Raw genomic sequence first — 27,846 nt, forward strand, 5'->3', positions numbered from 1 at the left:
CAAGGTGTCAAAAGGCTTTTTCAACTTCAACAGACGAGCAGCAACTTGCAGAGTAAGTAGTGGGGTTTTGAAAAATACAGCGTTATACATCCCCACATGTTGCTACAACTGTTTAAAGAATGCATCTGTAATTTCTGGTTTTATTAACATCCTGACAACTTTTTACACTTATAAATTTAGTCTGTTTTTCAAAATGGCAGCTCTAGTTCACTGGGGTTTGAGATCCCTAAATCAATGGCTTTTCTGTTTCGTACCACTTCAGGGATCGTTATTGCTGTGTTACCTGTTTGACAGTGTGGGCAGTAACCTTTACACTACCAGTGCACTAGAGGACATTTTTCAGAGAGCTTTCAAGCAGACTTTAAAGTTGTCAGGATGTTAACAATGAAAAGAAAGTGCAGGTGTGAAATTTAAGCAGCAGCACCTAGGGACATGTAATGCTCTGTTTGTCATAATCCTGCTACTTGCTCCAAGACAAATTTTCGGTCTAATCTAGACCATGTAGCAGCAGATTTAACTTGGGTATTGCCTTTTAAAAAGATACTCGGTGATATGTAAATAGATTACAACTTCAGGTAAGATCTTCATGAAACATATTCATGTGATGTTTTTATTTTATATCTACAAAATTGATTAAAAATTGTTGCTATAAATAATTTGTTTAACTGCTTCAAAGTTTAATAAATTAGCATTGATGTTAAATGTGAATTTTTTTTTGTTTTATATACAGTTAAAAGAGCAGCAGACGACGCATCATCAGAGGCAAAAAAGCCAAGGATAGAGGTAAAAACAATGTCTAATTTTGTTTTATAAAATACTTTGTTTTTTTTGTTTTATACTGTGTAGGAAGCATCATCATAAAAAAAGTTAATTGCACAGGATGACCTACTTGGTTAAAAATATTACTTTAAAATATTTATAAACTTATTCACGTAGACTAGTACTTTTATAAGAAGTCTCTTCATATATGGGTCAAGTGCCAACTAGTTCCGATTTACAGTATTCCTTTGAATTTAAACCAATTCTTTATTTAAACAAATGGCCTGCGTCTTAAATTTTGAGCATAACGATGTGTGTAAAATTGGCAACAAGATGTGAATACCCGAGTACACAAACAGCAACGTGACTGACTGCCGAGAAAAGACGAACAACGGTGTCACTGCCCGATCTCGAATCATCATGCAGGCAGCCATTTTCAAAAAGCGTCCTTAGCTTCCTGAGGAATTAGAAGAGAAGCGTTTAGAATTTCAGCGTTTCATTATTGGGCTCTGTTCTAACAAACTGTACCAGCCTGGACAGATTGGAAATGCTTGTCAGACCCCCGTATTTTAGGTCAACTTTATTTGCCGATATAATTTTTGCTCATGTTAAGGGTGGGACATTTTGGGCTGCGTCTTAAATTTGAAGGACTACGGTAGCCTCCTGTGCTTTGAAAAAGGAATATTATTTACCTGAGAAGGCAGGGGCTGGATTAATTCTCACAGAACAAGCCCTTGGTTTGCAAACTCAGGCAAATTTACTGTAAACGTTTCTTTTCAATAAGGATGAAGAGCGAGTGCGTCTTGACAAGGAGCGGTTGGCAGCCCGTTTGGAGGGGCACAAGGAAGGCATTGTGCAAACAGATCAGATTAGGTAAGAGATGATTTTGACTGTAGAGATTATCCATAACTATTAAAAACTTAATTTAGAACTATTGAGTGTTTAGTAGTTCTAGTTGTTTTAGTAATTGAGATTGTAAATTGCAATATTCTGTTGTAATTTGTTAGGCAACAGTTCCAAGGCACGCAGCCAACGTCGCGTATAAGTACATAGTCAATGCTTAACTGTATGCAAAGTGCTGAGCCAGCGGAACGACAGAGGTAAAGTTGGCCAAATTAAATTGTTTGTTTTAATTTAACAGATGCTTTTTTTTGTTTTTTTTTCTCTTTCTCTTGCTGGGAGCAAAATGTTCAATTTATAACCAGATGTAATGTTAAATGGGAATAGATTAAATCTGCATTTGTGTGTTATGGCTACTTTTGGTGGGAATAAACGTACTTTCAAAATACTACTTGTGCACTTATTTTTCGTTGGAGTTTTTTTTTTTCTTTGAGAAACACAGAAGTAACGGGCAGCTAGTAAATGAAACCCATTTAAATTATTGTGTTTCTTTGCTGTTGCACAGATAAGCTCTTTTTGAATTCTGTGTGGTTTAAGATTGTTGACTGAAAAGACAATAGCAGCAGTATAGCGGTAATGTCTTTGTTCAAAGATTTCCATTTTTTTAAATAAATACAGTATAATTGTACTCTATGCTTCGACCACTGTGTTTCTGTAAGTACGTTGGTCTTGTGCAGGTATTACAACATGACTGTTGAGTTAAAAACTGTTCAGTTTTGTTGGTGGCGGCCCCTGGTTACATTAAGGTTGCCGACCCCTGCCCTAATGTACAGCGGTTACCCTGTGATGTCTTATATCAGGACAGCAGGATGTTTGAGCAAGATTTGCCTGCTGTTTGAAATGGAAGGAGCACAGCAGACTAGAATGTCAATTGCTTCTTTTAATTTGACCATATCCATGAATAACATGACGTCCACAATCAAGCCTCATTGGTTTAGACCATGGTAGTGTAATTGTGGCACAATAACAAACCTAAGTTGGTTTGGAATCACCTATGGTTCAATATGTCAATGTTTTAATATTGATGAATATAATCATTGATTCTTAGCTCAGACTTTGTGTTGTTTTATTTCACTTGTATACCAGAGAGCCTACTGGTGCTAAACTGTCAAACCCTGCATTAAGCCCCCCTCACAAATTCTACCATGACACAAGCCTTCTCTCCTGTGTGTGGAGGAGTGTGGGTGGGTTATGTGAGTAGTCCAGACCCAATGGGAAAACGAGTATTATCTATGGTTGCTAAGAAATAAATACATAAATGAAAAAAAAAAAAAGATATATAATATATGTATTACTCATGACAGAATTTAACGTTGCTGGCACTATATGAGGTATTCTTGCACCTGAATCTGGCGCCATAGCGACAAATTTGCATCAGAGTTAATTCAAAATTTTATTGTTTAGCAATTAGTTTTTTACTTTTGTATCAAGTAAATCTTAATCTTCTATATTGACACAAACTTCCATTGAGTCCAATAATTCCTATAAACTTTTGGAAGTGATGAGCTAATAAGTTACATTAAAGCCATGTGCTTAAGAAGAAAAAAAACAGGTTAAATGGATAATTAAGGTCATGGCAAATGTCATCTTTTGGAAGAATCCTGTACTTTCAGTTTTGCCCACAAGATGGCACACGTTGCTTTTTAATGTTTGTAACTGCAAACCAATACAGATTAACAAGTACGTGGCAACTAAAGGACAATTAATCACTGGCTGTTAGAGTATTTTAATTAATAATGCCCCAGTATTATTTTGGATGTTTGGTAAAAATATACTTGACTGTAAAATCCAAATCAATATTAATTTTAAATCTGAATTTTAACATCCGGGGATATCTTTTGAAGTATGTGGTCTTTGTCATTTTTTTTTTAATCTGTTACAGAATCAAGTACACTTTTTAAATCTTTCTTTTTAAAAAGGTCTTTGTCAGAAGCCATGTCCGTTGAAAAGATTGCTGCCATCAAAGCCAAGATTATGGCCAAGAAAAGGTCAACAATCAAAACTGACTTGGACGATGATATTACTGCACTGAAACAGAGAAGTTTTGTGGATGCCGAGGTGGACACGACTCGAGACATTGTCAGCAGGGAGAGAGTATGGCGAACAAGGACAACAATTTTACAAAGCAGTGGAAAGGTAATTCAGAGAGAATGTTTCTGATTCATCAGAGGAACTGGGAATAATGTGATAACTGTCCATCCCTAGTTGGGATTTTGAACCCAGAATCCTTTGCCTTTGCTGTAACCAACAGATTGCAATGCTAAGCATTGTTTTAGTATGATCACAGAGTTCAATGCATTTATTTTGGTGCTGGCATATCTTTAACTATGACACTCTTCAATTAAATTGCCTCTTTTTCACTGCAATCAGCACTACCAGCACGGTAGAGTTGCTTTAGCTAAGGCAGTCAAAGATAAATGCTAATTGGTGTCTGTGAAGCCAGCCGAATGTAATTAGCCTTTTATTTCAATGCCAGGTTGTGTGTTTTGCTGATTTCGGAAATGTCATCTGCCCATGAATTATGTAATAAGAATTGGGGGTGTACCGATTCACTGGTACAGCCTCAAGGTTTGCTTTAGATCGATACAATGTCAGCCATATCATTACAAAACTATAAGAATATAAGGTGAAAAACAAATGTAGGCTGTCGGGTTTATTGAAAAATAAAGTGCAGTCGGAGCAAGTTGTACTTTATATCCAGTGGCAGATATTACTTGGGTCCCTCAAACAATCCTGTGTTATTGCCTGCTGAATAACGCTTCTAATTTCACTGAGACTGAGTCTCTCACTCAGTCTCACTCACTATGTTTAGAAGTGTACAGAGGCTCTTCCTCTTGCACACCCTTTGTTGGATTTTTATTAATATGATTAGTTATTTTCTGTAGTTATGTTTTTATTTGAGCTGATACTTAACTCATAGTACAACTAAAAGTATGAAACATTAATTCAACATTTATCAAATTGTATTCTACCACAACATGTGATTACAGTTATGACATTTTGAGAGAATTAAGATTAAACAACAAAATATAACAATTAATATTAATCATTGTCTAAATTGTATGACTGATACATATCAAATTGAGACAACTTATAAACATATTAGTTTATAAGTTGATAGTCTAATGCAGCATTAGGAGATTACTTTTGGTTGTAAGGAAACACAATTAGTGCATCTCTACTTATGTCTTATATATGCTTTGTTTCAGCTTGCAGTAATGCTGTTTGGGTGTGGTTACCTTCAGGGAGTGCCATTCCTGACTGTTGACTGGCTCTTTAAACTACATGCTTTTTATTCCCTTATTGGCAAGAATGAAGGACGTTGTATGTAATGGAAATGTTTCATAGTGGAATATCTTTTAAAGTGAATATTTACAGATATGGAAGTTTAACAGAACAGATCTTGCCTTCATTTTATTTAATTGCCCCCTTTATTTTGAATAATTCATTTAGATTTGTGTATACACTTTTAGCATGAGAATTGTTTTAAGCATCTCTCCTCAAATTGTAAACAAAATGTCGCTGTGCATTTCTTAATGTAATGTTTCCCTGACCCCAAGCAAAGCCACGACGGTCACGTACAAATTGCATAGATGAACCTCAAGAAATAATATCAAAGTAATGGAAATGTTAAACAAAATGAAGGCCAGCTCTGTTTTGTTAAATGTCCACACCTATACATATTCGCTTTGTAAGTGATAAAGCTATGTTAAGCTAGTTGGAGTATTTCATCAGTAGACATCACATTTTATAATTTATTTTACTTGTTTACATTAGAATTTATTTTGCAAGTTACACAATAAAAGACACTTTTTCATGTGTTATTTATTGTATATTGATACGCATCGTATCGCAACTGATGTGTCGCTGTATGTATAACATATCGCTGTGAACACAAGGATATACACCCCAAATAAGAATATGCCTATATATCCAAGATACTAGAGCAACAAGGCTCTATCACTGTTAGAGATAACTGGCTTTCTTTTAACTTTGTAATAAATAATATGTAAACTTCACTTTGCCTGTCTAGCACTGTAATACAGTTTGACCTCTGTTTGTGTGAAACTGATTGGTCTGGACACAAATAGCACAGCTGTCTTGTGCTGTTCTCATAGATGAAAGCTGCTATTGATTTTGTCTGCTTTATAAAGCATTAACTGTTTAGAACCATAAAGCCCGTCTAGCTGTAGTAGTACAGGTTTTTGCAAGTAAACAAGCAAATATCTGCTTGTGTATATATTTTAAGCTAAATTTGTTTTTCATATGCAATTAAAACATATACAAAAAAGAAGCAAATGGCAAAACTAGTTTTGTTTGTGAAAAAAATATAAATTGAAGTGAGTTAACTACGTATGTAGCCCTGGTTGAGGTTGTCTTGCCATAAGACACTTTTTCCATTGTTAAAAAACTTTATTGGTGCAGTACAAAGCACTGTCTTTGAAGTAAGTGCATGTACTTTGACAGGTCGTATGGAAACTGCCTACAAGAGATTCATGTTTGCCTTTCATCTGAGATGCTTTTATAAAATGTGTGTCTAAAGGAAATGTAGTTTTGACTCTTGCCGTTTCTCAACCTCTAATAAGACTAAATGCGCTGCAAAATTCAGCCATCAGGGATTAAACCGTGATCTTGCTGATTTTTTATTTTCTGCCTTCTTGCATTAATACCCTTTTTGAAGTTTCTCCCTAGCTTGTTTGATGTGCTGTAGTATTGATGATGACATTTGTTTTAGGAAGGTTACTGGAATCTGCCAAGCAAGTATTCTTTTGACGACTGTCAACATAAATTGGAGCGTTAGGGAAAGCGCATTTGACATAAATTGGAATGGTTTGATGTCTGGTTAGTGTGTAGAAGTGTAAGTGTCAGATTCTGACATTCTGCAGTGCCAGGGGATTTGTTCTAAAAGAAGCACAGCTTGCTGTAGTAGAATGCCTACATGGTATTTATTTTCTATGTTAATTATTGTACTGCATGCTTAATTCACAGTTACAATAACCAGCTGTTGGGCATTCAGTAGGGGGCTCAAGTACTTTTGAATAGGATTATTACATTTATTTTTTAAATACATTCATATACCAAGGTAACAAAATAGCCATTACTTGTTTAAAAGCAAGATACCACTGTGCACATTTCTAACTAATCCATTGAAATGTTGCATATTAACTTTTAATGCATACAATAAATATATACCTGTTTAACAATTTACAGCTGTCTGGGTCATTGCAGATAAGGTTTTTTGCAATTAGGTGCACATAACCGGGTGTGACATTTACTGATAGGTTGGATCTGGTCCTCCAAATTGACAGTTTCCTCATGATACTTGAGTCGCTCTAATGTATTTTCAGAAGAAACCGTTTGAACAACAGCTTAATTCCTTGTGTACCTTAAGGGGTTAAGCCACCTGGACCTAAAAGCGATTTTGAAATCAGTCATGTTTGTTTCTGTAGTTACCAGCCAGAGATCAAACGGTTTGAATTGAGACTGCCTCACCCCTAGTAAGGATTGCAGACTAGCAGATCTTGGTGGTGGATATTTAGTTTCCCCGAGCAAGCTGTGCTGGCTGGTTTCGTCTGTAGTCTGCTTGAAATCACCTGTAGCAGTGAGCAAAACAAATAGATTGCTACACACCTTGTATGTGTGCTAGTAAACCTCACTGGAGTGAAAAGATAAATGCAATTAAATAATTGCAATTCAGACCTGCTGAAGAAAGATATGTGCGGCCAGCTTGCTTCAGCTGCTTGAGACAACATTTGGCTGGCCGTTACAAGTGCTCGGCTGTGTAGATCTGCAAGTATCTGTGTGACTAAGTATCCCCTATCTGTACGATGGAGGGAGTTATCTCATGAGTGTTCAATGCAAATGACACAGATGTTAAACAAAATGTGACCTAGTTTTTACCTGATGATTTTATCCTGCATAAGGTAACTGCTATTATCTGTGTTCTTACCCCTTCTAAGAATCCGCTTTCACGAGTTGCTGAGTTCTGAACCTGAAGTAGATTCACACCAAAATAAAGCTTATTTGCCACTCAAACTATAACAATTAATTTCCTAATATAAATGGCCCGTCTCAGTAGACCTTCATAGAGAGAGAGAGAGAGAGAGAGAGAAAACGCTGTTGATTTATTAACACTAAATTTGAATTATTTAACTTGAGCCCTTCTCATGCAGACAAGTTATTACGGCTCAAAGCCAGCATTGCAGCAGCATTTTGGGCTAAAGCGGCTCGGAGGCAACATATTTAATGATGTCTCTGAACCACTGCGCAAGGTAGTTCAGAGACAGCATGGATCTGTCTTAACTGCCTATGTGAAGAGCTATGCTGGCACTAAAGCTCTGTATTAGACATCCCATGTGACTGTATACCAGATGTACATGTAGAGGATACACTGTTTTTATTGATGTCTGCATTCATGGTATAAACATGATGGCCGATATTTCTGTCAGACGCTGCGATAGTATAAACAACATATGTAATTGTTTTATACATGTGCTATTGCACTAGTTAGTTTATGAAGTACTACATTTTATTATTGTAATGCAACTTATGACATCACTACACTGGTAGTGTTAAAAGAAAGTGTTGGTGTCTGCAAAAAAGTTTTGTTGGGATTTTTGCCATTTCTTAACTTTTTCAGGTAATGTTTGATCTCTTTCACTAGGTGGCAGAATTTTTCTATGGTAGGGAGACTCCAGATACTAGCTGTCTTTGTTTTGTAACACGCTTAATCATTATGGCCAACACTTTTGTATCTGCTTTTGTAAGTAGTTCATTTCATATTTAAATTGTTTTCTCAGCTTGTAGTTTTATTGAATCTGTTTAGTACTTTAGTCAGATGTGAGTCGTAGGTAATACCGAATATAGACAAGATGTTGTTTTAATAGGGTTCCATTAAAAAAAAAAAAGGAATAAATGCTTTAATTTCTCAGCATAGACAATCTTATATTTTTTTTACTCTTTTCTTCGTAATTGCTATCTATGAATAAGTCGAGCACAAATGATTGGATATTGCTTCCTTCTGCTAAAGCCAACAGTAGCAAATTACACACTCAATTTTGTTCTTGACAGGTAAGTTTGAATTTCAGAGTCCATTTGAAGTGTTGATTCCAATAAGAGTGAATCATTCATATTCTGTTAGAAATGTTATTTTTTAGTAGTAACCCTTCTTAATTTTCAAGACCGAATCATTCAAACACATTTTGCAAGCATTTTCAGGGACTGTGTGGTTAATTTTGTGCCTCTGTTTCACTACCCCATCTGTTCTTCCTGAGCCCTTCCTTATGTTACATGCACTAAGAGAACACTGGCCACAACCTTCAGCTACACAGTTGCTGGTTCCAAAGAAATATAATAGAGTTGTAAATCCCATGCACATAAGTAACAACCTAATGTATTATAATTTTTTTTTTTTCACAAAGGGCAGTGTACAGTATTTATTTTTACATAATATAGTTTTTAAAACAATCTCAGATATTGGAATTAGAAATATTAAGAATAACAAAAAACAAATCTTGTTTTTTTTATTTGCTAGCAGGAATGTGAACAACTTTTTTTGTCACCACTCAAAAATTGTACTAATGTACAGCAAGCCCAATGTTTACCAGGTATTGGAACGGTGTCTTACCTGTCACATCATAGAACCTAAACTGAAGTCATGGCTAAAACACTTTGTTCTGTAATTAATTTTGCATTTTCTTTTGAGCGATGGGTACTACAGATACAACAGCACCTGAAAGGTAATGGTCAGGGTCTGATTTGAAGAACACAGTATTCTTTTCTAAAATGATAATGATGCTCTGAATCTTAGAGTAACACCCCCCCCCCCCCCCACACACCTTTATTTCCTTCCATTTATACAGTAATGAGTTCATTATCATCTGATGGTGTTTAATTTTCCTTGCATACTGCATGTCAGAAATATTAGATACTGAAGCAATTACTCATTTTCTTTAATTGCAGAACTTTGCCAAGAACATCTTTGCAATTCTCCAGTCTGTGAAAGCCAGAGAAGAGGGACGTGCTCCTGAACAGAGACCAACACAGAATGCAACCCAGGCGGTGAGAACATTCATTTTAAATACAGCTTGTTTTCTACAACCTGAGGGTAGACTGCTGTTCTCTGTGCATTTACATGTATGTGATGTGTTGCACAGTCCCAGTTGCGCATTACACGTTAATTTGATAATGTGTCAAAATACTAGTACTGGGACGAACGCAGGATTTTCATGTTCGGATATTCGCTTATAATTTTAAATATTTGTTCGTTTTTCAAAAAGTAATAAAAGCCATTATATTGCTCTGAACGCAGGCAGAGACAGCATTGAGGCACCTCTGTGTGTGTGTGCTTATATTTTACATTAAGACGTTACAAAATGTAACGGGTTAAAATAGAAAAATATCCCTGGAGTAAAGAATAAATTGTGTAGGCGTTACTTTAACCCATCACATTAACTGTAAAACAAAGGATGCCAAATAGCTGTTCAAAATAAATAGTACATAACGTTGACACTTGTTACTTGTGCGTTTTTGTATCTAAACAAGCAAATGAAAACAACTGCAATTTAACTTTACAACTCAAATAAAACGTTGAAGTGGTGTTATAACTTGAAGGGGGGCAAACTTTTTCATTTGCCATTTTTTTTAAACAAATTCTAGTGAAACAGTAAATAAGTGCAAGGTATTTTTGTCATTTGTAGCGAATACGAACACCTTATTTTAGTATCCGAATACAATAATGCAAACTCCTCAATAATGCTATCCAATATTTTATTATTAGAACGTCTCAAAAAGCTTGGCAAATGTCTGATTTTATGAGTCCTGGATGCGGAAGCAGCTATCTTATTCATGTCTGTGGTGAAGGGACTGTGTGTATTGCTCAGATCCGCCTCCTTTATTTTTCGTTTTCTATCGGGCTCAATCAGCCATTGAAAGTTTCTCGCCTTTTTCTGGAGAAAAAATGATGGAGACCTGCATTTTGACATTTTTTTTGATGGTGTCTGACAGGGTCTGACACCGGACCGGAAAGGAAAAATTGTAATGTCAGAAATGGTCTGACCATAGGACTGCAAAGGGTTAAGCTTTCGGTTTTGGTTTGGTTTTATCCTTTGTCGGTATTGTTCAGTTTGGGAGAATCCAAACTGTTGGATCCCTGCCTGTTGGTTTAGAATTGGTTTTTGTATAGTTACTTGGCAGTGATGCATTTTCTCTGTAGGTTATCCACATCTGCCAAAATTTAGACTTAAAGACTTTTAGACTTAAAAGTAGGTTGCATCAACTTTCATATTACATTTTGGAGTGTTCCCTTCAGACACTTCAATTTTAACAAAGACAAAAAAAATTAGAAAGTAGAAATGCAGTCTACCTCACAAAATGTTTTAGCCAGGGCTAGAAGTTAACTTTAAGGAAGTAGTGACGATTTACTAACTGCTGGGAAAGTAAAATGGTCTTATTCAGTAGTGGCTTATTCGACTAATACCATATAACTTCAATTTGGTGCCTCCCTCTAATTAAAGACACCCTTGTATTGACGCCGCAGTCATATGTCAGGTTTATAATAGAGGCTGCCCTTGAATAAACGACGCTATCAACAAACAAACATTAAGTTATTTTTTCTCCACCTTAGTAAAAACACACACAGTAAAACAAATAAATGCGCAACACTGGCTATGTACATGTAACGCCCCCGAAGACACGAGAGGCTTAATCTAGCACGTAAATTACAAACTAATGTACACACACATAGTAAGCACATTTTATTTTATGGTACAGTTCTGAAAGGAAAAGTGAGAAAAAAAGAAATAACGAGTAGGATATTGAGTTTTTACTGAAATCGAGCTGATATTCTGAGGTAATTTTTGGTGCAGAAAAACATTTACATCACATTCTTGGACTGAACTGCCACACCAGCATTGTCCCGCCCTGTAACAACCAATGCATACTCCTGATTCGCTGGTACAGTACTCCCTGACCTCCCAACTCCCACCTCTCGGTAACTGTCAGTAAATGTACTACATTCCAGCCCCAAAACCACATGAGTATAGTGCTGCAGATCGGAGCCTCTCATGCTATGCTTCTAAAATGCCTTAAGTCATGTAATAAAATATTGCGGCGTTTGTAGAGCATATTGTTAAAAATAAACGCCGGCGAGCCAAATCGAAGCAGTACGGTAATTTATATATAAAAATAATGTAAAAAATAAAAATTAACACCTACCTGTTTTTTAAATAGACTGAATATCCCAAACTGCCACATAGTAGGTCTATATTTAAATCAGAAAGTATTTATTGAAACCACATTGTGCTCAACTAATTTATGGAACTAATGCAATTCCTTGTTGAAATGTATTTTGTTTTATCCTGAAGTTCTTCAAGAATGCACCCATATCTATCATCTAAGCATTTGATATGCCGTCAGTACGGTTAACCATGTTTCACTGGTGCAATTCAAGTGGTATGAAATTGTCCTCCTATCTGTCTTCAGTTATTGACTAAGATTTCGGTAACTAACAAATCATGGACATCTATGAAGGCAGCAATTTTAACACTAGAACTGCTGGGTTTCTGCTACTACCTAGAACCACCAGTGGTAGTCATTTTGATGGGTACATTTTAAAAAGCATTGATATGAAAATGGAAAACAAACTCAGATACAATTCAGAAGTTTTATGTATGAACATCATAGCCTGGGCTCATTAATCATGTCTCAGTAGAGGTGCCAGTTTCTGAGCGCGTGCACATCATTTTGGCTGCATCTGAATGGAGGAAAGATGAAGCAAACTTGCAGGTCAAATGTGAACATTTGCAAATATGACAAAGCCAAAAACAATTGTAATAGCCTAAATCTGGAAGTCGTGTAGCTTTTTTTGCTATATTTAATGTCTTACCTGTTTTTATATCTTCTTGTGTCTTCTTAGATGATTATTAGTTACCCTGTTTACTAACTGTTCCAGCAAGAATGTCGTAGGTGGGTGGCTTTGCTTCTGAAAAACAGAAATGTTGTCCATTTTACTAGCAGGTGTGCAGCTGTAATTTCTGTCCTCTCTACGAAAGTGATTTTTGTTGAGTATTTACTTAAAGGGGAGCACAATGGCACAAACTGGAGATACATCCTAAATGGAAATTTCCGAACCAATTATAAGAAAAAAATAAAATCGGCATCTGTAGTCTTTTCAGAAGCAGCCCCATAATTGAAAAGGGGGCCAGTGGTACTACAGTTGGTGCTAATAAGAAGATAATGAATGTAATAACCTTGGTAGCTACTCTCTTTCAATAGAATATAGAATACTTGAAATGTCTGAATGAAGTAGTAGTCGTGAATCACGTTGCATGAAGCTTTTTTTTTATGTAATGGCATTTTGTTTTTTTAGGATCCTTCCTTAAGAAACAAACAACCGGTGCCCGCTGCTTACAACAGATATGATCAGGAAAGATTCAAAGGGAAAGAAGGTAAAATTAAATCTTGTGTTTTTCTTTTATTTTTATTACATGACATAGTGATTTAAGTAAGACTTAATGGTGACTATTTTTATTTTTAGTATTCAAGATAATGAGGAGTGTAGAAGCTTTTCTGTCCCAAATGTTGCTTTTGTGTCAGTTGCTATTCAACAGTTGTTTCAGTTTTGACAATTAAAATTGCGTTAATATGTAACAGCTTAAAATTAAACCCTGACATTTCAACAATAAATATATCATGGAATTTATTATTTAGGAAAGTGTAATTGTACATGTCATTTTAGAGTACAACAATCAGGACTACTGCATTCTGATGCATTTTTATTGCAATAAATTGAGGATTTCTACCCCATTTAACTACCTACCTCCGTTCAAATTTAGTATAATTGTTACTTGTTTTTTTTATTATTTATTTATTATTTGTGGGGGGGGGGGGGGGGGGGGGGCTATAACAATGTTTGGGGGGGGGGGGGGGGGGGGCTGGGGGGGGGGGGGGGGGGGGGGGGGGGGGGGGGGGGGGGGGGGGGGGGGGGGGGGGGGGGGGGGGGGGGGGGGGGGGGCTTTGTAGGGGGGGGGGGGGGGGGTGTTGGGCCTCTGATTTTAATTTACTACCAGCCCAAGGCTATAACAATGTTAATTTCTTTACAGAAAATAGTGACAAATATTAGTCAACAATACATTTTTTTTTTAGTCAAGCGAGGACAAAAAACACTATGTATGACAAATACGAACAGCCAGTTATCTAGATATGACATTAGATATTGGTCTTTTCTGTGACGCTGACAAGACTAACACCGAAGTTCCTTGATGAAGACCACATTTAATAATAATATGTTTGGCTGTGGCAGTTTGTGGAGTCAAAAATGATTCATTAAATAAAGGCTACTTTTTAGTTTAGTGTGTTTTTATTCTATAATTACATCAGAAACAATTCAGTACCGTTGTCACAGGAAATAAGTTAACTGCGAAATAAGTCGCCATTAGCCTTTATGAGCCTTTTGTCTTGCTCCTGAACTCTTTCCTGGGAAAGCCAGAGTTGCCGCCTGGTGACCACCAGTGCCGCAAGGCATCAGCCCTCCGCACTGGCCTTGAGTTGGGCCAGTCTGGTGACTGCCTCAGAGACCTGGTTCAGCTCTTCTCTGTGAGCCGCCTGTACCATATCAGAGAGCTCCTTAATAAGGATGGCCTGATAGACAGAAAGCATGCTCGACACATTGGCAAGCCGGGCAGCTTGGGAGCAAGTCTTTTTGAGGTCCGTCTCTGTTGTCCGACACTCTGTTAGAACATTGTAGGTCCTTGGCTGGTGCAATGCCCGGTGCCTGTATGAGGGCCGCAATGGCGGAGTCCACCAGGGGGAAGGCTGCCAAGCCGGCACCCTCTGCTCCCTGCATGGAAGAAAAAACCTGACCTCCAGCCAACGTGCTAGGTGCTGACACTGGGTTGGACCAGGAAGACTGGACCTCCTTAACAAAGTCTGGGAAAAGGGGCAGTGTCCTGTCCTGTATTGGCTTAACCGAGGAGAACCAGGAGCCCTGGGACTCCTTGTCTCTGGGCCATTCCACCCGTAGACGTTGAGCCGCTTGCTCGCTCAAAGCCTCAAACGCTGCCCCTGGAGATACCTCCGGTTCCTGTTGCAGCTCTTCCACCGAGTTGCAAGAAGGTCCCTGCTGCACAAACTCATTGTCACCAGATGCCTGCAGAGAAATGATGTCCTCTTCATAGTCTGAGATAGCTTCAGGCTCAGACTCTGGCTCAACAGTCGGAATGGGTGGCCGGGGAACCGGAGCAGCCGTGGTGCCAGGGGCCGACAACGTACTCATCATGAGTGACTGTTGTCCCATCACCACCTCCATAAAACGACCAATGTGATCTGTGAGGGCAGAGATCCCGCTAGGCTGTTTGTCCCTAGGGGACCTGGGGCGCGAGAGGTGAACGCTCCTTAGGAGGGGAGCGCTGAAGTTGCCCCATGCTCCTGGTAGATGAGCGAGAGCGTCGCCTGAGAGACTGGGAGGGTGACCTGGATACCTGCAGGCGGGCATGAGATGATGCTGTACCACCTGAAGGGGGAACAGACTCAGAATGAGATGCCCTGCTAGAAGGAGATCCCAGCCCCACTGCCCTGTTGGCTCTAGCTTTTAGGACCCACCTCTGGAACTTCCCGCAGATAGTGCAGAATGCTCTGTCGGATAGAGCCGAAGCAGCATGTTCTGGACCTAGGCATGAAACACAGAATTCATGCGGGTCCTCTGAGCATTTTCCGGCTACAAGAGCCGCATTCATGGAAACCTGGCATAGCGCACATCACTTGCTCGGGTTGCACGGCGGGTACAAATGTGCACAGAGCACAGGAACGGGTATGTGCATGCTAAGTGCATGGGCACAGAACAGATGTGCACCAATGAGTGCACGGGGTGCTCGGATGCGTGGGCGTGTGCACGGAGAGCGCACAAGCCACAGGTGCGCGAATAAATGTACCAGAACGGGTATGCACGGGGTACGGGGGTGCACAGGTTCGCGTGTGCGCTGCGAGGGTGTGGTGAGACACACTTGGGGAATAATTCCTCAGAAAACCAGATTAAAATTTAGATCGGGAGATCTAAGCCAACACACAGAGAAAAAACTCTGTGTGCAGCTGGTGTCTGGAGCAGGCTGTGGTCTAATAAAGACCGCTGCTGAGTGTCTAGCAGGCTGTGATCTAAAAGACCGCTGTTGTAGTGTTCCGTCTGGCCCAGGGCCAACACACACACACACACACACATTGTGTTTCTCTCTGAAAGAAAAAAACAAATTTTAGTACAAGTAATAAAATATACAGGTAATAACAATAAGCTCTCAAAGTAATAAATAATAATAGTAAGTGAGACAGACTCGGAGTCAGCAAGCTGAAAAGAACGAGAACGCTCGAATAAGCGACTCAGCCGAGTGCTTAAGGGGATGCGAATGTAACTAGGTTTTCAGTAAGATAAACCCAGGGAAGGGGCAGCCGCCAGCTTCCCATGCACAATTAAGGCAACGGAGGGTACAAACACTGAATTTTATTTTTTAATAATCAGAGTGTTGTAGAACAACAAATACATTACTCTCAGTCCCAATCAGCAGCTGAAAGCAAGAGAGGCAGGGCTTCCTACGCTCTGCATAGTCATTCAGCACCCAAGTGGCGGGGTGCTGACGTCAGAGCTACGGAGGTATACCTAAAGACAGCTTTTATATTAAGCTCAGCGTAATCCTATCACCTGATGGCGATACCCATTAGTTGATGGCTATTTTCAAATTGAAAGAGAACCACAATCGTAGGCCATTTTAATGTTATAAAAGGCAAAAACAGTTTTTTCAGTCGGACAAAAACAATGACGCTATGGTAAAAATCTTGTTTCCCTCTGTGGAATGGCATCCACGTGTTATGGAGTATGTCATCCTGTGACGCCGACTCTGTATCTAGCTACTGACAACCATAGATATAGAATATTATGCCGACAACTACTTCCAAAAAGCGGAACCATGTGCATGACTTGTCCTGCCTCTCCTGCAGGGGGTTGCGAGGATCTGTTTCTTTTTCTCGCCCAGCCCCCGCTCCTCCTACCACCTCACTGTGAATGGTTCCTGGTGAGAACTCTGGTTGTTGTTTCGATGTTTCCAGTACTGAAAGGTTACACAAGTCTACAGATCTGAAGTGACTAAATGTATGCGTAATATATAGTGTTTAAATATGTATCCTTCCCTTAACCATTAAACCTTAGCGGCCTATTTATTCAGCGCCTGTCAGGCACGTCGGGTCCAATTTATTTTTACACACACTGTTTTTTTATTTATTTCTTTCTTTCATAGTAAAACAGGTTTAAAAGGCATTGCATTGCAAAAGGACACTCAATACTACATCTCCAGTCACCCCCTGTTCGCTGTATTTTTCACATACCTCTTCATAGTCGTGCATATTGATAAATCCTCTCCTGATCACTCGTTTTATCACCAAACTCCTCAGTAATGTGATCCAAATCATTATTTTATCACTATAACTATATCACCATCTCTGTGGTGCAGGGGCTATGTGTATTGCTCAGATCCGCCTCCCTTTTCTTCTTTCCCAGCTTCTCTCGCCTCCTATCTGTCTCACTTGGCCATAAGTGTTTTTTTGTTGTTTTTTTTTTTAGCCCCACTGAGAAAAAACGTCTAGAGACCTGTGCTTCACGTCTTTGATAATGGATTGGAAAGGGAAAATTGTAATGTCGGAACTGGTCTGACATAGGACTGTAAAGGGTTAATATTAGTATTAGTATTATTATTTTATTTTATTTTTTAATCATTACCCAAAAAAGATCCGGATACCTGGGTATTTTTTACTGTGGATACCTGGTACCGGATTTTCTACCCGTAGTGACCTCTAATAATATATGTTCAGGGAATGATGTGTGCAAGTTTAATTAAACCATTGTTTGGAGAAATAATGAAAGCAGAGACCTCGCCCTTTTGTAGTTAAATTTGCTTTGCGTGTTTTAATTTATATTCAAGACTGAAGGGCGCTGTACTTCTCTAAGTTCTTGAGACATGCCTGATTGATTAGTTTGTTGGTCCTGAAAAATGCTTACATGCCTTGAATTTATTATAATAAATTTTAAAATTAGAATGCTGGTTTGATAAATGCAGTTAAATTGAAACGACTATGCATATTCTTGCAGATGTTGTGCTTTTAACAATAAGGATTGATTGCACTTCTAGCAGACTAGACCACTTGCTTGTTGCTAGGTGAAAAAAACAAAAGCTTGGAAACACGTCGACACAATATTTAACCAGTCGGAGTTGAAGGGGTGGTTTTTTTGTGTTCAGCACTTCGAGAGCCTAAAACTTTAAAATGACTGCTAAGAAAATAACAGATTATTTTCAAAGCAAAAATAGTGACGAATGCAGGGTTTTCAAAATAAGCAATCCACAGCCTAATACTATATTTGCACCAGCTACTTTTAAAGTTATTTTTTGGGCATTATCATTGTCCATGTTGTATTGTTGTACTGTAAGTTGATGTATAGTACATAATAGCTAGAAGTATTCACCAAAATAAAAACCACAAAAAAAAAACATATTCCTTTTGTTGATATCGTAAGAGTATGTACCCAGGTGCTTATGAGAAACATTGGGGGTTCATGTATAGAGGCTGTACGCCTTTAAGAAGAAAGGCGTGATGGGATGTCTTCTGAACTGTCAGCTGATATACAAATACTTAAGTGCAGAGGTGCTGGATTATTACACTCCGGTTTCATGCAAGTTATGGTGACCAAACGTGTACGAGTACTGTTGTGTAAAAAATAATGTTTAAAATGAACAGTTCCATTCAAAAAAAGTAGAACAGCGAAAAACAAAAATAGGCTTGCATTAACAAAATGCCCTGAAAACTTAACATAAAGAAACCAATTTAAATGAAGCAATAAGCTCAATAATTAAATAATATACTGTGTTTACTCAAATTTAAGTCGCCCCTCAATTCAAGTCGCACCCCCAAATGCTAACACCAAAAATAAAGGTTAGGTTACAGCCAATAAGGATTCAACATTCCCTTGAAACAGACCACTCTGTTTGGATAATTTCAGTGTCTTACAACTGCCAAAGAACAGCAAGAAACTGTTCAGATTTTGTCAAAATGTGTGTAAAAGCCAACATTCCTCTGTACAAAGTGGATCAACCAGTAATTCAAGACTTTGTTAGCAAACACATTAGGGAGCTGGTGGCATTCCAAAGTGAGACCAATTGTAGCTGGAATGCTGCAGCTCTATTTTAACAACAGCCATTCGGATGATGAAGACTAACTCTGAGTTGAACTAACACGAATGTTGTTTTGTTTTTTATAATAGGGAATTTATTTATAATTATTTGGATAAAAAATAGTTATGTTTGTTTGGTTTATTGATTAGTGGCGCTGGTAAGCTTATAACTTGCTTAGAATTTGAAAGTTTAACCATTTTATTTAGTAGACGCATATATCCAAAGTGACTTACTTATGTTACACTGTAATGCAAGGTTACAGTTCCATAATAAAGTTATGACCTTAAAATACAACAGTCACAACAAGAATAATAAATACTTCCTGTGTTAATTGTTACCCAGTAGTACTATTTGTGTGTCGTATAATGTGGCAGGGAAAACTCATTTTAACCTTTTTTATTGTACTCGCGGAATAATAGTTTATTTATTTTTTTTTTATTTTTTTTTTTTTATTGCTGGAAAATAGGATCCCTGGTGATGATCTATATAGTACTGTTTTTTCTTATTGGCTCTAAAGTGTAATGAATGTCAGGTGAAATGTACATGGAAGGACTTAACCACTATCAAGTTGCAGAGATTGAGTATCACTTGTCTGAAGTATTCTAAAATGAATACTCAGGTGTAATTGTTAAATAAATAATTTACATTATTTGATGCTGTTAATAGATATTCATTTTATGCCAAATATAATGAGTTAAAAATAGGAGCCAGTTAAGTGTTGCTGACCTTTTTAATGCTGTTAGGCCTCATTACAAGTTCTTATCCCCAATATATCTATAGGCAGTTTTAATCTCTTTAAAGCACTTGGTTATACATTGCAAGTGTTTTGGCAAAAATTAGTGTTTAACAGGAGGTAATGGAATTCGGGAACATCAGTGGTCAAAATGGTGAATTCCACCTTTTATGCAGACCCATTTTGATACGAACCTTTGATGGTGAAAGACAGATGAGGTACAAATGGTGTAATAAACAGCATAAAGCACAGTTTTCCTTTTTGTTGCTTGTACATTTCAGAGGATAAATGACAGTGACCATGGTAGTGGGTGTGTGGGCGGATCCATTATACAAAGCACATTTGTGACAGATGCAGTCGTTAGCTCAATGAAGTGTACACAGATTCCTGTAACATCCATCAGTCAGTGCAGCCAAAGAGAGGGGGGAGGGGGGCATTTGCATTGCAATTCAATTATGCAAACCAGAGATTTTACTCTGCAGCAATATATGATGTGTTTTTTGTGTGTTTTTTTTGTTTTTTGTTTTTTTAATACAGATTGTGAAAGTCACACACCTGTTAAATATGTGTTCTTCACAAGACCTTATGCTTATTTGTTCCTCAACAAGCATTGGCACAAAAGTATAAAGTGAGCTGTTCTCTGTAGCCACTGTGGAAGTATTTGCAGTCTTTTTATTTAGAAACTGGTTTGCCTAAAGACAACAAAGACTTAGTGCAAAGTCAGTGTAGCACCAGCAAAAGAAATAATGATTCAGAGAGCCAGTGAAATGAATAAAACGTTAATTGAAGAAACCTCATTAGCAAGGTTATTTCAGTTGCAGCTTTTTATTTAAGCAGGGCTCTACATTTAGATTTTTTACTACTGGCCCCTGGACCACTGAGGTAGTGTTTTTACTGGCCCGGATACAATTTTAACTGGCCCAAAACTATCACCTTGCTCAGCAAGTTAATAGCAGAGTAATGTATTAGGTTGTGTGTTAGAGCCATTCAAAAATAAAATAAACAATCTTATGGATTATTTGTTTAACCATTCTGATTATGTGTATATCATAGATTTAAATGGTAATGGCTGATCTCTTTTTTTTTTAAATCTGGCTTTTTGTACATTAAACATGTTTTGATGAGATGACAATATGTAAATAAAATAATGAGTTATCATCTGCAATAAATTCACCCAATATTTAATGTCTAAACTATTATTGTGCTATTTTGTAAACTACATTCTCATACTTTAGGCTTTCAGAAATGTATTCATTAAATTAGCGAAGTGCTCCCCAGTGCTTTCTTCCACAGCAATATGTAAGAATCTAAAATATGCTAAATTGAAAACCAGAGTAATACATCAGTAGCTGCCTTCTTTCAGCATGCCTTGCAGGATATTGTAAACCAACCGATTCTCAGATCGTTGTCGCATGTAGCCTCTCCCAAGTCAGCACCAATCTTACTGCTGATACAAACAAATCCTGTAAAGATTGTGAATGGCATTTCTGACCTGAACACATTGTATCCCAAATCAAAAAATTTGACAATTCGATCCTGTTGTCCAGCTTCCATGCTCGTATCTGGGTATTCATCGGCGCATCTTTTTTCGCCACAGTCACAGCAGCAGACAAACACCTGCTATCTTGAGGACTATTACTGTGAGACTGGATATGAGGTCAACTAAATGTTGAATTGCCAACAAAAAAGCTGCTGTTTTATTGTCAATTTTTTTTTCTTTCTTCATCATTATTGATTTAAACGCTTTTGGCTTATTGGTGCAGTTGGTTGCTTAGTTGTTGGGGGGAGGGGGGAGGAGTATATATAAAAAGATAATTATAAAAACTGCCATGTCAAGGTAACGAATTGAACCAACAGATGGTGACTGTACAGCAAATAAGATGTGCGACGGGAAAGTTTGGACTAATTTTGTTAGAGGCCCAGTTGAGCCTCATAACTAACGGCCAAACTGAGATTTCTACTGGCCCTGGCCAGCTGGGCCGTGGTTAATGTCGAACTCTAAGTTTCTATTCTATTTTATTTTATTTTTCCAGTTTCAGTTTAGTTAGGAATATTCTTAACAATTTATATTTCAATTTTCGTTTTAATAATAATTCCAATTTCAGTTTCATAAATATCAGTTTCAGTTTTATAGACTTAGATTGTCATTTTGCTTGTTATTATTATTCATACATCACAAGTCTTTATTAAAGGTGACGTGCAGTAAAGTGACAAATACAGTAAATAAACAAAATATGGTAAAATTGCAATAAGTGAATAAAGCAGTATTTTAATAAGAAGTTTGCAGAATGCATGTACAGTGGGGTGGCAGGATATAGCTAGTGATGCAGTGCTGGATCCAGGCTGCTGTTAATCAGTGCAGAGTGAGATCAGAGGGGTAGATCCGAGTCAGTACGTTCTGTGGCAGTTCAGGGCTTCAGTATACACCATCAAAGTAAAACGTTTTGTTTTTTTTGCTGGTGGCTGAAGTGATTGAAACACCTTTTTAGTGAACTTTATTTATTGACTGATTTAGTTTTAGACTGGTGTAGCAGGACGGTAGGAAAGCCCTGCTTAAATGTATTTTGTTTATTTATTTTTAGAACAGGGTCTCCCCCGCCACTGTGTTGTTTTTGTATTTGTTTATAGTATTGTGTTTTATTTTGTTTATAGATGACTGCGAACCATCGTGTGTTTTTATTTGTTTGTTTATTGTATGACGGAGTAGCTCTGTTTAGTTTTGTTATTGTTTTGCAGCATGGATGGGAAGCCCCATCCACATTATAAAACTCATGCAGAAGGTGGCCATCTCCCGAATTAAGTGATTAACTTGTCACCTGTATAAATACCTGCAGCTCTCTGCACTCCGGGTCAGATGTTCGAGAGGCAGAACGAGAGTGGAGAGCGAAGCAAAACTAAAAACGCTTAAAGGATCCGTGAAGGCTGCTGCCTAGCCGGACCTTAACAGTTATTTGTGTTTGTGATTATTTTGGTTTAATTATTTATTTTATGTGAGCAAGTGTTTCTTTTGTTTAAGTATTTTAGTTATTTTTGTTAATTAATAGAAGGCGCACGCCGCGTCTTTTTGAAACTGCAGATACCTTGGTTGTTGTGCTTCCTCCTTCTGGTCTGAGTCACCGCAAAGCCAGTTTCTGCCACAGCTGGATTCTCATTGGTTGTCGTGTTGGCACGGTGCAAGCCTGACAGTTGGCAATTCATTTTTCAGTTGTTTAATTTGCAGGTCAATTGTGGAGCAATCGATTCGCCCAGAAGCCCGCCAAGGCTTTCATATGGATGAATTGACTAATTAATTTATGAATTGCTGCATGAATTGATTGAACTGCCAAAGTCATTTCTGAATTGGTGGACAAATTAATCTATGAATTAATTGACAAATTGAATAATTAATAATTTTGGCAGAAATGGCGCTCCATAGATTAGCACTAATCCTGGACTACCTTACTTAAAATAGTCCAAGATTAGCGCTAATCAGAGTTTGAGACCAGCTGTAACTCGCATATAATGAGAGGAAGTATTTTTGTGTCATTAATTTGTACAATGCGTTTTTATTTATGTATGTATATATTTAATCATTTCTGCTATGTGTTTAGAAAAAGTCATGGTGATGCAGCAAACGTTGAATATTTTTTGGTAAAGTCCATTGCAAGTGTAATTAATAGGTTGAAAGCATATCTTTGAAAAAAAATGTGTGTTTTAGTCAGAAGCTTAAATAACCAACCCACCCCTGGAATCCAATAATTTCCACACAGTAAAACAAATGTAATTATTAAATGATTGACTGATATTCTATAGGCTGTAAATGTGTTCATCAAAAATGGAAATTTAAAAGTATTAAATATCTTACATTAGCTTCTTTTGCATCCTATCTACCCTTTTATTACAGCTTGTAGTTCATCAAAAGTATCATATTTCAACTCTGTTCCATATGTCTAGATACAGTTAATGTTTACTGTAGGATATTAAGTGTAACCTTTGTGCTTTTCAGAAACTGAGGGTTTCAAGATTGATACCATGGGTACTTACCACGGCATGACCTTGAAGTCTGTGACGGTAAGTGGCTCTTATGGTTTCGACAGCTGTTGCTATTTTCCGAAAACTTTCCAAAAGTATTTTCTCAAATTTAAAACTGAGCAATACTCCTCCCTCCCTCCCATTTTAATTTAATTACTAAAGACATGAATTGTGTGTTGGGCTGAGGAAATGGTGAAAACAGACATTTTCAATTAAAACTATAGACCAAAAGTTTTCATTATGAGAAATAAACTACTTACGGAAAGTTGGTTGTGGTTTGTGTTGGGCCACATCCAGTGCAAAGACTCTATAATGTGTTCTAAACAAGCTCTGCAAACATTGCTGCAGTATCTCCAGATACTAAGGTAATCAGGGTTTTGCATTTCCAATATATTCCCATGGAGGTTATATTCAGTTAGGATATGCACTCATCATCTTCTAATGTACAAAGTTCATACCACTTTATCCACCAACTCGGGTTGCGTACCATGTAGTCGTGTCGCCCAATGTAGAAAAATACAGCTAGAAATTAATTGCATGTAATGGCATTACCAAGGACCATTTGTGACTTCCACAGACCCTGGTTGAGATAAACAGGAACTGCTTGAGACTTTTGTAATGTCAGTTTTATTTCATAACATACCTATTTTTTTTCTTCTATTTTGTGTAACTGTTGGGGTCTTAAAATATGAAGATTTAGCATAGAACGTACCAGTAGCAGTGTATTACGGCTATTTAAACGACCTGACAAAATTTAAATGGAAATTACTGAATATTCCTAAGCAACAATGCCATTAAGAACTAGAATTGCCCCATTTTAAAATTAGCAGAGAATTAAAAAAAATAAAATAAAATAAAACAAACACTAAAAAAACTATACAAATACATTTGCAATATACATGGGTGAGAGTGCTCCGTCTTAGATGGAATTCCATGAAAATGGTCTCCCCCAGGTCCGTTCCTATGATTCACGTAGAAATGCCAATATAATCTGGGAGGGGGACGGGGATGACTGCAATGTTTTCGAATGTACGTAGGCTTGTGACCTTTTAGTATATTTTATTTCTGTTGAACTATAACTTTAGACCTGAGGCACCTAACCTATAGAGTACCAGGGAGGCAAACTATATATAAACTCAACTTTGCTCTGTGTAAACACCCTACTATTCTGTGTTTTGTTATGGTTTTGCCTATAAACGGTAAAATAAAAAATAAAATAAAAAGGAAAGTCATACATAAGATGCCATAAGTTCAACATTAAAAATGAATAAATAAAAGCAAAACGGTCCCTACACGAACATTGGTTTGACCCACCATAGTCTACACTATTTACAACAGCTATTGTAGCAGCGGTGTGACTGCAACAGAAGATGCTGGGCATTTTGGATATTACAAAAAATGAATAATTAATATAGGCTAGGTAATTGTTAGTTGTAGTTTGTTTTATTTGCTATTAATTAAATTATATTCATACAGTTATTTTTATGTATGATCTTTAAATAAGGACGTTAGTAGGTTTGTGTTGCTGTGGGGCCATGAACGGGTTTAAGTTCAACAACAACTCTAAATAAAATGTTACTGCTGTTAAGCACTGGTAATTATCTGAAGCAGTGGTACTACAAAATAACAGAATCCTGTTTTTACTTTTAGAAATGTTTTTTTTTTTTTTCATAAATGTCGTTCTTTATTAATTCATTTATTTTTAGCTTTCATAGTGAAGGTTGTTGTGTACTACTCATTCAAGCAAAACAAGTAGGAATTCAAGTCAAGTAAGCTTATTTGTGTATAAATAATGACAATAGTTTAATCTTTAAAGGCACGCACCTGAATCGTAAGGTAATTAATCTGTTTGCTTATACAGTGCTCTTACCGCTGTTCTGCGCACTGTTAGCCCTGGTTAAAGATATAAATAACGTACCAGATCCGATGCAAGTGTAAAACTTGCCTGAATATTAAAGTAAGAAATATATATATAACATATATATATATATATATATATATATATATATAATATGTATACTTGTTGCACTAGCAGCAGCAGTTGCATTATTGTTTTACATTATTGTTCTGCACTGTAACTCAATGGACCATATTTAGAAGCAAGCACAAAAGCAAAGACTCAATTTCTTACAGCAGTAAGACCATTTTAATAGTAGAAAACAAGAACCACCTCTTGACTGGTCCTTCCTGCAACTATGTTTATACTGTTGAAATTGTTTTATTCAGCAAAAAACAAACAAAAAAGTCTTAATTAGCTTCATTTTCTATAGTAAAACAGTGCTTTTGACATGGCAAGTATTTTGAACTGCCATACTTGGAGATTAATTACCAAAGAACAGTACTTGCTTTTCTTTGTTTAACACTTTCCTTTAGTAAACTACATGTGAGAATTCTAGGTGTAGCACTGTGCAGAGACGTGCATGTATTTGTATTTTAATGTGTGCTCAGTAATGATATTGTACATTTTTATGCCGAAGCATCTAGGGCTGCAACGAAGAGTGCAGTTTGAGCTTCAAAGGTTCGGAACACATTACAGAAGAAAGGTTCAAACCTTTAGTGGTACTCATTTGCATAATTTACTGGTGACATCACCATAGCTACTTGCTAACTGCGGCGGACTTAAGCAAAACTAATTTAATTTAGCAGTCATTGTTCCAAGCAGGTTATCAGTCAATCACATTTTACTACTACTAATTATTATTATTATTATTATTATTATTATTATTATTATTATTATTATTAATATTATTATTATTATTATTCAATTGAGCATCTGTGGGATGAGATGGAATGAGCTATTCGGAGTAGAGATCCACTACCAGCCAACTTGACACAACTGTGGGAAGCATTGGAGTCAACATGGGCCAGCATCCCTGTGGAACGCTTTCGACACCTTGTAGAGTCCATGCCCCGATGAATTGAGGCTGTTCTGAGGGCAAAAGGGGTGCAGTGTGTATGTGTATATATTATGTATATATATATATATATATATATATATATATATATATATATATATATATATGTGTATATATATTAATATATATATATAGATATAATATATAGATATATATATACTATAATATATGTGTGTGTATGTGTATGTGTATATAATATATTTTTTTTTTTTTTTGAAAAATATAGTCGGACTGATGAACACAAATAAAAGCTGTAAACAGGATTCATTCTCCTGCGACTTTTTGAGAACTTGTATAATGTATAGCACAAAACAGACCTCAATCGCTTGGGTGCTACATATATATTTGACTTTTTTTTTTTTTTTTCCCCGCCCCAACATAAGGTGGCCAAGTAAATAAAGTTTAACATAGCACTAGCTTGTACTTTAAACCGTGGTATGCCTGTTTAAGCAAATGGGAACAACAGTAAGGATAACAATTTGCACTGTTCAAGGGGCATTCAACGTATGTCATATGGTATATTTAAAAAAATAAATAACTGCACTCTTACCGTAAACTTTTGAATATCTATATGGGGCTCAGATCGGTGGAAGAATGGACATTAAACCAGCCAAGCATGTCTCCTCAAATGACATTGAAATGCAACTAAATCCTGTATTTTGAACCCTGCTGATACTGCAACAGGACCATCTTAGCCTTGTTTACCTGTGTATCTGAAAAACTGTCTTTGGTAAGCAAAACCATTAATTTTCATCAGAATATTAAAATACATTTTCATATTTAGAGTACCGTAAGCAGGCAGATGCGGTTTTCCGCCATCCTTCTAGACACTTTTTCAGAAGTTCAAAAGACCCTGCTTTCTGAGAATGGAGTGAATGACTGGAAAAATCTTTAAAAAAAAAAAAAAAAAAAAAAAAACTTCAGAAACATTCAAAATCTGGCACCACAAACAGTGTTCTGAAAGGTGGCGTTTGTTCAAAGGGTCGAAGAAAGTATGTTCTGATTTGTAGCGTCACATGCAGTTACAAATTCTCACAAAACAGTGGTTCATTAAAACAGACAGTGTGCTACGAGAATATTTTGCCACAAGATCTGTAAAATCAGATTCAGATCGAGCTGTTTGTATAGATAACAGCAATTTGAGTAAATGTTGAAATTGTGGTAGTGGTGTGGCGGTTGCGCTGTAGAAACACGAGAAATATGTTTGTTAGACCTGCTTTGCACGCCTTCGGGGGAAAAAAAAACATCGGTCTTCTCTCACGTCTCTCGATTTTTTTTGTGTTGGTCAGAACAATTTCTTGAGGGTTTAGGCAATTTATTTTGG

General features: G+C 37.1%; 1 protein-coding gene across 1 annotated transcript in view; it reads left to right on the top strand.

The window, feature by feature from the left end:
* LOC121330821 (parafibromin-like) overlaps positions 1-27,846 on the top strand; it is an 82,654-nt gene that overhangs the window by 4,900 nt on the left and 49,908 nt on the right. Inside the window, exons 5-10 of the mRNA XM_041277646.1 lie at positions 731-783; positions 1,544-1,632; positions 3,579-3,795; positions 9,622-9,720; positions 13,028-13,106; positions 23,582-23,646. Of these exons, the coding sequence (XP_041133580.1) occupies positions 731-783; positions 1,544-1,632; positions 3,579-3,795; positions 9,622-9,720; positions 13,028-13,106; positions 23,582-23,646 (602 nt within the window). The remainder of the gene's footprint in view (positions 1-730; positions 784-1,543; positions 1,633-3,578; positions 3,796-9,621; positions 9,721-13,027; positions 13,107-23,581; positions 23,647-27,846) is intronic.

The sequence above is a fragment of the Polyodon spathula genome, chromosome 18 (genome assembly GCF_017654505.1).
Source record: "Polyodon spathula isolate WHYD16114869_AA chromosome 18, ASM1765450v1, whole genome shotgun sequence".
In the NCBI taxonomy this organism is placed as follows: Eukaryota; Metazoa; Chordata; class Actinopteri; order Acipenseriformes; family Polyodontidae; genus Polyodon; species Polyodon spathula.